Genomic DNA, 15,000 nt, shown 5'->3' with positions numbered 1-15,000 from the left:
GCTCTCAGCTTTTCCTTGATATCTGTATTTTCAATTTCCAGTCGACCAACTGCACTTTTCAGTTTCTGTACACGGTCCTATAGGGTACAAAATATGGGTTCACTAAAATGTGGGACACTTTTTTCCAGTTATTATCTATATTATTTGTTTCATCATAATATGAATACTGTGACAAGTATACACACTCCACATATGCATCCCTAAAACAAGCCACTCTTAAACAATATAAAATTCTCAAAACTTACATCCAGAGTGCTCCTGTCATGCTCCAGGTCAGAGACCTTACGCCTTGTGTTGCTCAGCTCTTCATTCAGGCTGCGGATCTCACTCTCCTTGCGTCGAAGAGCGTCCTCCTAAGAATTTTATTTATGTTTAGAACACTCAAAGATTAGGAAAACTTATTATTTGTGTTATATCCCTTGATGGCCTCAAACATCTGTAAATGATATCTGCTTCTGTGATGTAGTAAATTATGATAAGTAAAATATACAAACAGTATTGACAGAAATGCTGGGATTATACCACCTTTTTCAGCATTGCAGGAAGGAATTTTAATTCTAGAAAGTACTACGTGAGAAGACACAAGATTCATATAATAAAAAATGATATTTCTAAATTCAGTTCAAGTTAAGGCCATCTCACCTGCTGGCTGGCATTTGACAAGGACTTGTTAAGTTTGTCATCTGCATAGCGCTTCTTCTCCTCTAACTCTGAGAGGGTGCGAGTAACGTCTCTTAGTCTTGTCTCCGACTTGTGGTGAGATTCCTGGAGCTCGGAAAGCTGACGTTCAAGACTCGACACACGAGCCATGGCGTCATCCTGTAATTTCAAGGAGCAGAGTCAAGGCAGGAAATTCAGTTTTTAACTTTCATCAAATCTAAACAAAACTTGCATCTGTCATACAGCAAGAAACTCAATTATGTGTTATCCTTTAAATTTTTTTTTTGTTAATCTGAATTAATCAATAGTATAATACCCTAAATTCCTCTCACCCTTTCCAGTTCTACTTGGTTCATCTGTGTCATGAGAGCTCGCAGCTCATGGCGAACAGTCTCTGGGTCAATTTCAGCAACGTTGACCTTTTCAGATGATCCAAGAGCTTCAATGGATGCATGCAGATCACTCTGGCTACCAGACAGTTCGAAACCTGTAGGTAATGGTGGATTATTTAGGCATAAATATAACATAATACTTTATAAACAAAGAATTTGGAATGAAAAAGTAAAAAATACACAGGAAGATGTATGTACATGTTTGGTTATCTTTATGTTTACATGTGTATTACATCACACACATACACACCACTATCAAAAACTACTGGAAACTACAGCAAAAATTACAAAGCTTTATAATTACTTTACAAATATCATCTACCAAATACCGTCACAAACGTGTCAAAGAAACATTATGTTAGTCAGAGAGAGAGAGTGTGGGTGAAGAGTGTAATCAATGTATATCCTCAGAATAATAATTAGTCTGGTACATCACCTGAATCACTTTGTAAATCTATATTACTAGTTTCTTTACAATAATTATCTATAATATCTGAAAATTCAAGTTCTAAGCTTAGTTTTCACTTTAGCTGTCCTGAATTCATTGCTGGAAATATATGTGGACTTAAAAAAAATGTATATAATGAACAGATTTGAGCTAAAGTCAGACAGTATCTGACTTTCTTGTTAAAAAGTGCATGGAGATGATCAAAAATATATTAATATTTCAATACAAAGAGTAAGTAATCCAGTTTTAATTTACTCCTCTGTAGAAGAAAGCTCATAGCTGTTAGAGAGCTTATACTTTTATGAATCAAAGAACATTAGATTGATAAAAAAAATCCTTTATCTGTTTACATATTTTTTATATCATAAATCAAAACCAAATCAAATGAAGGAAAAAAGGAAGAGAAACAAAAAAGGAAGAGAAACAAAAAGAGAAAAGACAAAGAAAGATGGAAGGGGACGACAAAACACAAAGTCGCTATTTACACTCCTGTCATAAAAGAAGTGGCTTATCCTTAACTGATGCTGAACAATTCATGTACATATCAATTAAGGATATAAGGTCATTACTGAATATATATAAACAAACATAATGTACTTCCTTAACTTAACAGCATTACTATAATGCTGTGAACATTACTTTTTCAGCGGGAGCGAAAGCAGTATCAATTGTAATTTCTACAAAGCAAGCTCTTTCTTTATTTGTACATTTTTAACATATTGTAATACGTCCAAATATCTGTCAAGGGAAAAGATTTGGAGGAAATCCTGACCACAAAGTCAGTAAAAAAGATCAAAGTGATCTATTGAGAATTTACTAAACTGGCACTGACTATACAACTAAATGTATAAGCTTCAGTGTCTATTCATGTCTGTTATACATTGACAACAAAAGCAAATCTATATCAGTATATTAACAATAGATCTTATATATAAAATGCATCGTCAGGTAATGCAGATGATAGGGATTTATCAGATTTTAGAAAATTAATTGTAAAAAATGATATGCATAAGCTGCAGGAAGGGAATAAAGGAGTGGAACTTGATAATAGTCCAAAATAAAAAAAAATAACAAAAAAATAAATAGAAAACAATGTAACAATAGATTTTCTTCTTACCATGGTACTACCAAGTTGCTCAAGTAATTTATCTAAAATGAAGCAAGAAAATATGAGAGAAGCAAAAACATCAGCTTCTTTATCTATATACACCAAAATACATAATAGGTGCTGCTATGGATAAAAACGAATTTTTTTTTTACCTGTCTTGTGTATGGTGATCATGGATGCATTTGATACTGCAATTCAGGCCTAACCCAAGAGGCAAGATATGAACCCATTCTATAAAATTGAGGAACCCTAAACATTTCTTGATAGCACACATTAAAAAAACAGCAAAGTTCAGAGTTACATATGCACGCTGGCAAAATGCATTTACTGGTCTGTTTTAATACACAGTTATTTTGTCTCACGTTATTCTAATTTGGAGACTTGTGAAATGTTTGATTTGGATATTTTTTCTATATAACTTCAGCCTTTTTTTTGTCCAGTATACACACGTGACTGAAAATGACAATTGCCATATTTATTTCCTTTAGTGGTTAAGAAAGGAGAGAATCATTCCCTTTGCAATGACATTTAAGGCCCTTTTTCTGTCTAAACACGTGGTTTGAACATATGTAACAATTCACTAATTGATCTTTTTTCTTTTTCAAAATTTTGACAAAAACTCTAGCAAAAAATATATCTAGAGACAATTTTTCAGCTGCCTTCATATCTTTTAACAAATCAATGACTTATTTCCCTGTAACTTCTATATGTAGTATAACAATGGATTAAATTAAAATCAACATTATTTCCCAGTTAAATAGTAATACTTAAATATCTACCAAATATCAACTTTTGCTAAACCCTAGTAACTAAGTCTAAAAGCCTGACAATATCATGATGTGCCAGTTCAATATAGTCTAAAAACACTATCTTCCACATATGTCGAGCTCCATTTCAAAGGGCATAACAGTGTCAATCACTTCTGCCATAACACATTTCTCATAGCACTTATGGGGTTCCAAATGACATTCATCTACAAAATTGATCAAATCTTGCTTATTTGAACCAGCACTTGTAGATCTTCCTTGTGCAACAATGAGGAAAAGAACATGGAAATAGCTGCATAGATATGTTTACTGACTCAGAGGATGACTTTGCATGTTGGTCCAGAGCAGAGGCAGGCTTTTTACTTTTGGGAATGGGTTCACTTCTGGGCTTGGAGGAGGATGAAGCCATGATGCTGGTGATCACATGAAATGCAACAGCATCAGGATGAACTTTAGAGGTTTCAATCTCTTTCATCATATTATTTTCCTGCTACAGTTTAGATATCTTAATGATTTAAACTAGATGGTACCACATAAGAAAAAAAGAAAACAAAGAGAACTTAATAAAAGTAAAACAATTAAAAGAAAGACAGAAAGAGATAGGTTTAAGGTGAAAACTCACAATAGTATATATATATATGTATATACATTTTTAAATATAATTCTGGATATTAAAGCTGGAAGCATATCTGTAACTGTCTTATGACACATGCAAAGAAATACTTATTATTCCCTTGAGGTATGACCTAGCAAAAGACAATCTTATCACCGCGCGCACGTTCTGGCTCTCCTCGGCTACTGACTACCTGCAAAAGCTTGCTATACCAACCAATCTTGGTGCCCTTCCTGCTCCTTAATGCAGGTGATGTTGGTGAAGTGTCCTGGTACATGCGAGTGACAGTCCGTAATGATGTGTACACATTTTGCAGTTTCCTCTCGAGCTGGTCCCTGTTATTGTCGAGCGTGGTTAGTTGCTGTTCTAGGGCTTCAACATGACCTTCCTCTCTCGATAACTTCACCTAGAAGATGAAAAAGAAGAAATATAGTTGCATATTTCCTAAAAAAGCAGTATTAATTGCCAATAACTTCAAAACATGCTGATCCATTGCACAATTGTTAGAGTTATAATAAACTCTCATGGAAATCACACCTGAATTTGAATATTCATCACAATAATCATAACAATAAACACAAATATTGGTATTTTCTCCATTCAAATGTATCTATATTTCAGTCTACAGTCAAAATAAAATTACAAAGACAAACTCAATAAAAGTAAAGTTTTGTCTAATTTACCTTGAGATCACTAATTTGTTGGTTGGCATTATTAAGGTAATTTTCAAGATTCTTTTTCTCATCATTTAGCTTACGCTCATTAGCGCGAGACTCCTCAAGACTGAAAGAAAAGTCAAATTAGTTTTTAGACCTCTGAAAGGAAATATCACAAATGACAAAATAAATCTCCGATTATATATTTCATAATTTTTTTTCGAAAGGAAAAGAAAAGAAAGAAAAAAAAAAGAAACACAATATAAGGATAATTTACCTTGAGGCAAGTTCCTGTTCCTTGGCAGCATGATGATCCTCAAGCTCTGTCAGTCTGCGTTCCAGAAGAGCCAACTCCGTCTGCAGGTTGTCTCGCTCTCTCTCATACTCTGCCAGCTGCACATTTTTGGCAGTTATAGTATAATATTCCCCAAAATTTGTTCAGTATTCATACAGGCATTACAGTGTCATTGGGCTGATATTAATGAATTAAAATACAGTTATCAAAGAAGAACCACATTACTGCCGATAGGCCTAACATGAATAAAATCTCAGTACCTATGGAGGTACTGTGCTGTGCTTAAAAATACATCCACAGACTGCAACATCCTTTCTCTGCTGGCCATGAAAGTTATCCAGCCTTACCTTGGTCTTCAACTTGCTGACTTCCTTCCTACTTTCGCTATGACGATCTTCCTCTTGTGTGAGGCGGAGACGGAGGTTTTCTAACTCCTGTGACTTGCCCATACCCTCAGTCTCCAATAGCTAAGAAAAAAGTATGCATTAAAATACTTTGCTCATACAGCCTAACAGAAATTCAAATATCTTTACTGTTTAATGTAAAGTTGATCTGTACTATATATATATCTATATCTATATCTATATATATATATATATATATATATATATATATATATATACATACATATATATATATATATATATATATATATATATATATATATATATAATATATATATATATATACATATATATATATATATATATATATATATATATATATATATATATATATATATATATCAGTTCTAGAGAAATTTCAAAACTATTTTCTTCTTATACAGCTTTCTTTATTGAATGATATGTTCATAGCAAATAAAGGAACTCCAAAAACATACAAAGAATATAACTAACCTGAAGTTTCTTCTTGAGGTCAGAAACTTCCCTGTTGGCATCCTGCTTGGTAGCGCTGAGTTCCCGAAGTTGTGTTGTCATGCGGGCTATTAAGTCAGCATGCTTGGCTTCAGAGATTTCTAGGGCTGAAAAGTGGAAGCCAAAGTTGTATGATATCTAATTCTTGTGACAAAAATCTGATTCAGAACAAAAAACTGAAGATAGTCAAGAGTTTAATGTTATGCATAATCATATTGAATCATTATTTCACAGAAGTCTAACTTACTGCTCAGCTTGCTGTCTTTATCATCTATGCGCTTCTGCAAATCTCTCTTTTCAATGTCTGATTTCTTGATGAAAGATTGCAGGTCACTTGAGTGCCGTTCTTCACTGGTTCGCATCTCCTCGTTGAGTCTTGTCACCTCTTTCTTTAGTGTTACCCGGGTGTCTTCCGCTGAGTTTCACAAGAGTAAAACATTGTTAAAACTAAAATGAATATTCAATTTCATACCTGATATTCTAAATTTCCAGAGAATAAATAATTAATAAAATAACATATACATGCAGTGTCAATTAAGCTTTGGTACCGATCTGGAAAAAAAGTTGGTACTGGCAAAACTGACGGCAATAAACAACAGGAAAAGGCAACAAACATCAAAAACATCAAAATATCAAAAATACCAAAAGATCATTAGCCCTTTACCCTCTTTGAGCTTCTCTTCTGCATCCTCCAAATCCTGCTGAAGTCTGCATGCATCCTCTCGAGCCAGTCTCAAGTCCGTCTTGATGGAAGTGATTTCCACCTCATGATCTCTTCTGGATTCATCTAGACGGCTCTGGAGCTCTCGTATTCTGCGCTCATACGAGTCTTTCTCATCTTTGAGCTGCTTTTCAAAGTGCTGACTGATAAAGAAAAACTCATGAGGTACATATGCTACATTCTAAGCAATAAGCATTGCCATTTAAGAAATAGGACTACTCTATTTAATAATTTTAGACAATCCCATGCAAACTGTGCCCAAAAAATAAGAAAAGAGAAAATGCAAATGAAATGCAGGCAATTTCTCATTCAAAACACTGAAAGCATTGTGCTTCAGACACTGCAGCACTGGAATGCTTGATGCACTTTCGAAGCACACCGCCTTCAGTATAGCAAAACAACAAAAGGCTAATGACTGAACAATTACAAAAGTTAATTTTCTAGATATTTCAAATATGCTGCAAGAAAACTTGTTAGCATCCTTCCCAAAAATGTGGAGAGTGTCAGTGAGACTCATTTTCCCAATTTCTTAAGCCTTATCTATGTACTGAGCAAATGTGATGAAGCTCTTTATAAAACAATATAAACACATGATTTTCATCATCATCTCATATATCCAAGAAAAAATACAATAAGGAAAAAAAGAAAATTAAATCAATGTGTCCCACAAACCTGGATGAGTGTAATTCCTCCTTGAGTTTGACAATCTGGGTGTGTAGAGCCCCTTCACTTGCTCGGCCTGCTTCAGCCTTGTTGGACCCCTCACGACGGAGTTGCTCCAGTTGGTTTTCATAGGTTGACAGATCTCGTTGCAGGACAGCGACCTTCTCTTCTAAGCTGGAGATTTCTTGTTTAGCTAGAATTATCCAAGACATAAAACCATTATTACTATAGTTTCAATTTCACAAACCAGTAATGTGGGTTGCATTAGAGAATAAAGCAAATTGGCTATAATTTAATATAAGTATACATTCTCTGTGATTCAAGTACACATACATGCACTTTGGATAAGTCAATAACAAAGTCATAGTTATAAATTCTCTGCCTAAAACTTACAATTTTTTTTTTACAAATATAGAGCATATGATTGTTTGGCTATCAAAAGAAGATTTACAGATTGCTGAAGACTCTGTATATAATCATAGGATGTCTACATATGAAGACCCACCTATCATCATTGACCTATGCTTCTCTTCCTCAAAGCGGAGAGTTGAATCGTCCCTCTCCCGCTGAAGTTTCTCGGTAAATCGCTTCAGGTTCGATATCTCTTGATCCTTCTTGAGTTCGAGCTCATCTCTCTCCATTTTCATAGAGTGGATGGTCGAGTTCAGTTTGTCTTCCAACTCTGACTGTAGATTGTTCTGGAAATATTAAGATATGATTAAACAAAATTTTCCCCAGACCAAAAATGCCTCTAAGCCAGGATTCTGATTTAATGCTTGACCAAGCATCTAGGGCACTGACATTAAATGACAAAAGAAAACTTTGACTTACCCCCATGATTGATCAAAGTTATTACTATGTCACTGATATTAATAAAAGGCTTAATAGCATTATTTTTAGGGTTCTGAAATCATGAATTGACTTTTCATACAATGGCAACTTTTGCAACCCCCCCGCAATTTCTTTCGTGGAGAGTTTAGATTAATCTAAATATGCCTTTGTACCTTATCTTTGCGTAAGCTGTCTATGGTCTCCTCATGCTGGTCCTTCATATGCATGATAGACTTCTTATGTTCCGTTTCCTTTTCATCTAAGCGACGTTCTAAGGCAGTCCGAGCTTCTCGTAACTTAGACAATTCACCCTCAAGCTCACGCTGGAGTTTGTTCATCTGCAAACATGAAAATGAATATCAGTCCCTTTATATATATATATATATATATATATATATATATATATATATATATATATATATATATATATATTTATATTTATATATATATATATATATATATATATATATATATATATATATATATATATATACACACATACACACATATACATATACATACACACACATATATATATATATATATATAAATATATATATATATATATATATATATATATATATATATATATATATATATATATATATATATATATTATATATATACACGAATATATATTATATATATACACGAATATATATAAATACATGTATCATGTATCTATGTATACTTGCAAATATGGATGTATGGGAACACACACACACACACATAATTCAGAAACAGAACACTGATTTAACAACCCAACCATTCATTTACCTGAGTATTGAGACGCTCTTTGTCTGTTGTTAACTGATGATTCTCTTTCTCTAGCTGTGATCGCCGAGCCTCGTTGTTTGACCACTTCTTCTCTAAGGAAGTGGCAAAGCTCTCAAGACTCTGCTTTTCTGCCTTTAGTGTGGCTAAAGATTCACGCAAAGCTGACAGCTCCTTATCTGCTCCTGTAAGCTTTACCTGTTAAAATAAAAAAATAAAAAAAAAAGTTGATGTACATATTCTTCTTGCAAAGTCATATATGAGTACTGCTTACAATACAACAAGCTTCAAGTACATAAACTCCAATTGTAAAGAGTTTTTAAGATTAACATCTAACAGACAACATGTATCTATTAGAAATTCTGCTGGATACTTGCCTCCATTTCTGCGTTTTCTTTGGTTAATCCTTCCTTGTCTGAATTGAGACGTTCAATAAGTTTGACTTTCTCTGCTAGTGTATTTGTAACAGTGGTGAGTTCACTCTCCAGACTTGTTTTAACTCTTTCTAAGGATGTCAGCTGTCCGTGTAGCTCATTTCGTTCAGATATGATGTCATTTAATTCTAATTCAATCTGTCATAAGAAGAAGAGAAAAGATAAGTGAGCTGTTCTCAATTCATTTTTTTTTTCAAATCAGTAAAAACTTTTCAGAATAGCACAAGTCTAAAAAGACCAGGAAAAAGAACTGCATTCAACAGTACATATAAATACAAAAATGTTAAAAAAATGCACATAAATTACACGCATAACTGACTCACTTTCTCCTTGTCCACATTAAGAAGATTGATCTTTTCATTGAGAGTGGTTATAGTAGTTTCATGACTGGATCGTTCCTCCTCCATTGCCTCCAGATCGTCTTTGAGTCGCTCCACTTCTGCCCGCAGTTCTGCTCGCTCTGTGCCTAATGCTGCTCGTTCAGTCTCTAAGGAAGTGATCTTAGATACCAGCTGGGACTTGTCTTGGCCTAAGTTGATATTGTAAGACTCAACCTTTTAAGAGAAAGGAAATGATTGTTATTTATCACACTGTTATCTATCATACACTTGTTACCCATCTTATTGCTTTTGTATGGAAGAGCAGTTATTTTTCATTACGAAATGCCTCATTTTACTCAGGTGTGAAGATAGTCCTAAATAAGCACTTAAATAGAAATGTAAGAAAAAAAGTGCAGAATAAAGTTATTAAAAAAATAAAAAGTAGAAAGAGGGAGAGAGAGAAAAATAAATAAATAAAGAACAGAGCAATACAAATTGTACCCTCCTGAAAAATCTTGTTTCTTGAAGTCTTGAAGCACAACATACCTTCTCCAAGGCATCCCGTAGGTCAGTCTCCTGGCGCAAGGAATGTGCCAGCTTGGCCTCTAGGTCAGCCCGCTGCCGCTCCATGCCTCGAATCTGGTCCTTCAGGTCATCTCTTTCCTGGTCTAATCGTTCTTCAGCAGCTCGGACCTTCCCCAAGGTTTCAGATAGAATAGTTACCTGTAAAAAAGATTAACACATTGTACTCTGATACATGGAAATGAATAAATACTTCCATATGTAAATAAACAATTCTGAGGCAAATGCCAAGCTATACCCTAAATTACTAATGAGTATTTCAGAAAAGAAGCAACAAGAAATCATGTCTCATAAAAAATACCAGTGTTTCATAATGATTAAAGAATGTTCTTACTAATAAGTTAAAACATATTAACACTATTCTCAAAAGTTTATCACTTAAAAATCTAGAAATGGGTAAAATTTTAAAAGTTAGAATTCATGTACAAATTTAAAGCAGCTGGCAAAAAGACTTCTCTAAAACACACATATATATATATATATTTAAGAGTTATTTACATATACAGTTAAAGGTTTAAATCTATCTCTATCTTCCTGAAGCTACATCAAAAATTCTTTCCTTACTGCATCACCACTTTCTGAAACATATCTACTTCAAACACCAGTAATTTTACAAAATAGAGGAGTTAACCCCTATATCATCAGACAAAGCTGATCAGTCTTGTAATATTATACAGTGGATAGTTGATTATCATTATATTTCTCAATTATTCCTTCCCCTTCTAATGCACTTGCCCTTACATGATCAGTGCTATAAATGTGTAACATCCTTATCTATCTACCTATCTATTCAATTTCAATAAAACACCAATGGATATGAGACAATAAAATATGACATACAATTCCCATGATACAAAGGAGGGACCTTTTAAAGATATGTTCACCTGCTTTTGAGCTAGTCCCCTTTCACCATTGCTTGTCTTTCAATATAACACACGCATGCATTCACACATACATAGAACAATGATCTGCATTTGTCTTGGTAAGTAAAAGCATTACTTTAAATTAGTATGTAAAAAAATATATATATCTACTTCAATGGTAAACATAATTTTGTAGCTGCATTAAAACTCTCTGAATAACATATATAACAGGTTACAATAGATTAGTGACTCTAAAACAATAAAACAAGATAACACATACTTACCTATAATAAAGTATGAATGTACCATATAAAAATCTTAAATAAACAATGAAAACTCTCATCTCAGGAAGAATATATTACAAGATTTGATGACAACACTGACCAACTAAGAATAAGTGCTCTTAAAAGGGGGTAATGTATGAAACAACTATCATCACAAACATGAAATGGAATGTGAATGACAGTCAATCTTGATAGAGTACCTCTTTTTTATCTACTACACCAAAACAATGTGACGTGCTGTACAGTTTTTTTTTTTTTTTTTATTTGCAGTCACACAATAAAAAGATCTCAAAAGAAATTTTGAATCTTCATTTTTCCTTGGACTGCAAAAAAAAAGAAGAAGGTAAAACATGTTTAACAGTAAGTTAAAACTCAACTGTGAGACCCCCTAACATCACAGTGTCCTAGCACTGTTTTCAATAATATATACAAAAACTTACATTAGAAGTTCTCTTGTGAAGTGAAATTTACTTCATATACAATATTATATTATTGATTACATGCATATTAACTCAGAAAGGCCTTTCATCTGTGGTGTATAACAATCTGTAAATCAAGTTGTCTGGTTTTAAATGCAAAGCAAGACATGGTTACAGAAGACATCCACATGGTGCACAAAACAGAGGCAGGTTAAGTCATTTATAGCAGAGCCATCACTTTGCAGAAACACATAGAACTTGCAAAGGATATTCAAAGGAAATCATGATCTACAATTACTAATGTTATCATGGAAGCATATTGGGGAATTCTGCTGAATCCAGCAGAATATCAGAGAATCTGATATAAATCCTAAAAAGGCACTATTACAAAGAAATGTTCTTGTAAATATGAGATAAATCATCTCACATTATCATACATATCATACTTGTCTCATAAGCCATCGGTTCATGGCTATTTTTCCAGTTTTTTTTTTTTTTTTTTTTGTAGACATATGGCTCTACTTGTGCTCAGCCACCAAGGAGTCAATTAGAAGGCCCTATATGACTGCACCTGATTTTCCCATTCTTTGAAATATCTTGAAAATTATATCTTTTATGCACTGATACTATTTTTATCATTACTGAAATTTTAATGTTATAGAGATATTAATAGCAATATATATTTTTTTCAATCTTTTTTCCTAAACTCAAGGAAAAGGGCAAACAAGTGAGGTGGGTAGAATAATAACTGACTACTTGTGAATAAGCACTCAGGGAACCATCTGTGTAGATGCAATTGATAAACTAAAATTAAAGTGGACATAGCATGTATGTTGTGCCATCTGCGATCAGTACAATATAGCTTTATCCTTTGAATAACCTTGACTGTTCCGCTAAACAACACGGCACATTGAAAGGACAACATACCATGGGCAGTAAAATATCACTTCTATTTAGAAATGGATGAACAGGGATAAACCATAATACTAACACACACAATCAGCACATATATTTATAAAATAATTTTTAGAGCTTACAGCCCAACAAGAAATTATTCGATTTTTTGGCATGAAAAGTCATGTAACTGCCAGCCATCTTCATTTTAGCTGCCAATAAGTCATTATAAAACTTATAAAATTATAACCTCTTTTGCTTACTGTCCATCAATGTAAAGCAGACACAACAATTTTAGCACTGACTAAAGAGAAATTCCAAATCTCACTTTCATTCTTACTGCTTTTCTGATCTCTAGACAAAAACTACTATTATAAAAGTGCTTTACCTTAGAGCTTTCCTTCGTCCAAGTATAGAAGGAACATTTAAGATGTTCAATTAAGAGCAGATTGACTAAAAGGTTAATACAACAGTGAAGTTAGATGAAAAGATCAAAACTACGAGCAAAGAGACTTTGTGGACAACTATTACAATGCTTGTAGTCCTACTGTCCAAGTCTGTGATCTAGATAAAACACATGTGATGCACATTGTCCCCCAAAAATTATAATAATAGGAGATACTACTACACAAAAGATGAACTGAATGAACAAGATGAAAAACCTATAAGAAAATCTGGTGACTAATGCTCACACAGCACTATCAAAAAGGAAACTAAAAAATGTTAAAGGAAATGTTTGGTATCTTCGTCCTACAAAGGCTTTCCTTAAAAAAAAAAAAAAAATTAACCAATAGATATTGTAATATCGCTATCAAATACCTTATTTACATAGCATCAAACTTTGAAAATACTGGTGAAGTTCAATAGTTTACACTCATGGATTTTTCTTTTTCTTTTTAGTTTTTACCAATAAAGCATCTACTTCAAAATAAAATAAAAGAGCCTGCGAGAATAAGCCAGTCTTCACACTCTCATACTGAGCCTAGCTTTCAAGTACTATGTTTTACTAGCAGCATTATGCAAGTCCTTCCTATACTTCAGTGAGCAAAATCATAATAAAAAAGTTAATTTCCATCTGCTACAAGTGATGAGAAAACACAAAAAAGGTACTTATCAGACAATTGTATCATATTAACTTTTTAATCTGGTCATTACCATATGTCTTTAATCTTTGTTTATATCTTTAACAATACCACAAAGACATACACACACACACACACACAGAGACAAGTACACAATAAGAGAAATACAGATAAATAATATATACATATACGAAAAACATGAATCAATGCCATAATCACATTTACATCAATCATTCACAATCAAATTTCAGGATGCTCCTATAACTTTAAACCCACCAAGTGACCTCACTATTTCATCACAAAGTCAAAGAAATTCCTGGATTCACAATTATAAATGCCTATAACCAAATCTACTAAGTACCAATGTCCTCATCTATCAGCCTCTATCAAAAGGACAGGGGAAGGAACACTGTACCTGTTGTTGGACACTGGCCAGCTCAGAGTTGAGGACAGTGATGGTATGAACATGCTTCTGCACTTCCTCTTTTTCCTTCCCGAGCTTACTGTTGAGGTAAGCTCGTTCCTCGCCCAAAGCTGCTTTCTCCTTTTCCAGTTCGGCAACCTGCTTGCTTCTGCGTTCTGTTTCTTCTTCAGCATTTTGCAACTGTTGGAGAGAGATTAAATTAGCAAATAGTATCACAAACTTTCACTGAGACTGAAGTTTGCACAGTTTGGGATTAAGATATTTCATATTCAGACATTTAAACATTCTAATACCTATAGATCTTTAACCTGATAAGAGCATGAGGCCATACAAAATTTTGCAACATTTCTGGTAGTCAATAAAACATTTCTAGAACAACTTGAAAGAACCTGTAATCAAGTAATGCACAACTGTACTGTTACATCTGTAAAAGCAACAAGGCACCAACCTGGGCTTTGAGAGTCTGCTTAGCTTTCTCAAGGGAACTCTTCTCTGCCACAGCTGCATCCAAATCTTCTGTGAGTCGTTCCTTCTCCCTTCCAATCTCCTCTTTCTGTCTATGCACTGACTCCAGTTCATCACGGAGTTCAGCAATAGTGGACTCTAGGGTCCTCTGCGAATCTTCAGTTGCCTCATATTGCTTCTTCAAGGATGCAAGCTGATCCTTGGTGGAAGTTAGCTTCAGCTGAGAGAATAAAAAATGAGAAATAAAACCCATACATTAGCCATAAAGGACTTTTAAAAGGGGCTGCAAAACAAAGATTACAATGATATTAATCATGTACCAAATAGTTTCTAAAACAAAGGTGCTGTACCTGTAACTCGTGGATTTGTACATGTCTATTTGAGAGGGCTGTTCGTACAGCAGAAACAGTGCTCTGGGGTAGGTCTGGTG

At 33.8% G+C, this 15,000-nt stretch overlaps 1 protein-coding gene across 1 annotated transcript in view; it reads right to left on the bottom strand.

Annotated features, from left to right (window-relative positions):
* The window catches only part of LOC125047171 (rootletin-like), a 118,752-nt gene that overhangs the window by 17,691 nt on the left and 86,061 nt on the right, over nt 1-15,000 (bottom strand). The window contains exons 9-29 of the mRNA XM_047645289.1: nt 14,921-15,000; nt 14,554-14,790; nt 14,097-14,285; nt 10,104-10,280; nt 9,561-9,791; nt 9,181-9,375; nt 8,807-9,001; nt 8,203-8,367; nt 7,704-7,896; nt 7,208-7,391; nt 6,479-6,678; nt 6,062-6,229; nt 5,797-5,921; nt 5,287-5,406; nt 4,922-5,037; nt 4,672-4,771; nt 4,205-4,394; nt 993-1,147; nt 643-819; nt 246-353; nt 1-77 (exon numbers count right to left, since the gene is read on the bottom strand). The exon at nt 1-77 is cut by the window's left edge and continues 103 nt beyond it; the exon at nt 14,921-15,000 is cut by the window's right edge and continues 29 nt beyond it. Coding sequence (XP_047501245.1) covers nt 1-77; nt 246-353; nt 643-819; nt 993-1,147; nt 4,205-4,394; nt 4,672-4,771; nt 4,922-5,037; nt 5,287-5,406; nt 5,797-5,921; nt 6,062-6,229; nt 6,479-6,678; nt 7,208-7,391; nt 7,704-7,896; nt 8,203-8,367; nt 8,807-9,001; nt 9,181-9,375; nt 9,561-9,791; nt 10,104-10,280; nt 14,097-14,285; nt 14,554-14,790; nt 14,921-15,000 — 3,382 coding nt within the window. The remainder of the gene's footprint in view (nt 78-245; nt 354-642; nt 820-992; nt 1,148-4,204; nt 4,395-4,671; nt 4,772-4,921; nt 5,038-5,286; nt 5,407-5,796; nt 5,922-6,061; nt 6,230-6,478; nt 6,679-7,207; nt 7,392-7,703; nt 7,897-8,202; nt 8,368-8,806; nt 9,002-9,180; nt 9,376-9,560; nt 9,792-10,103; nt 10,281-14,096; nt 14,286-14,553; nt 14,791-14,920) is intronic.

This window comes from Penaeus chinensis, chromosome 40 (genome assembly GCF_019202785.1).
Source record: "Penaeus chinensis breed Huanghai No. 1 chromosome 40, ASM1920278v2, whole genome shotgun sequence".
Classification (NCBI taxonomy): Eukaryota; Metazoa; Arthropoda; class Malacostraca; order Decapoda; family Penaeidae; genus Penaeus; species Penaeus chinensis.
Note: the sequence above shows the minus strand (reverse complement) of the source record. Positions and strands in the feature narration are given on the sequence as shown.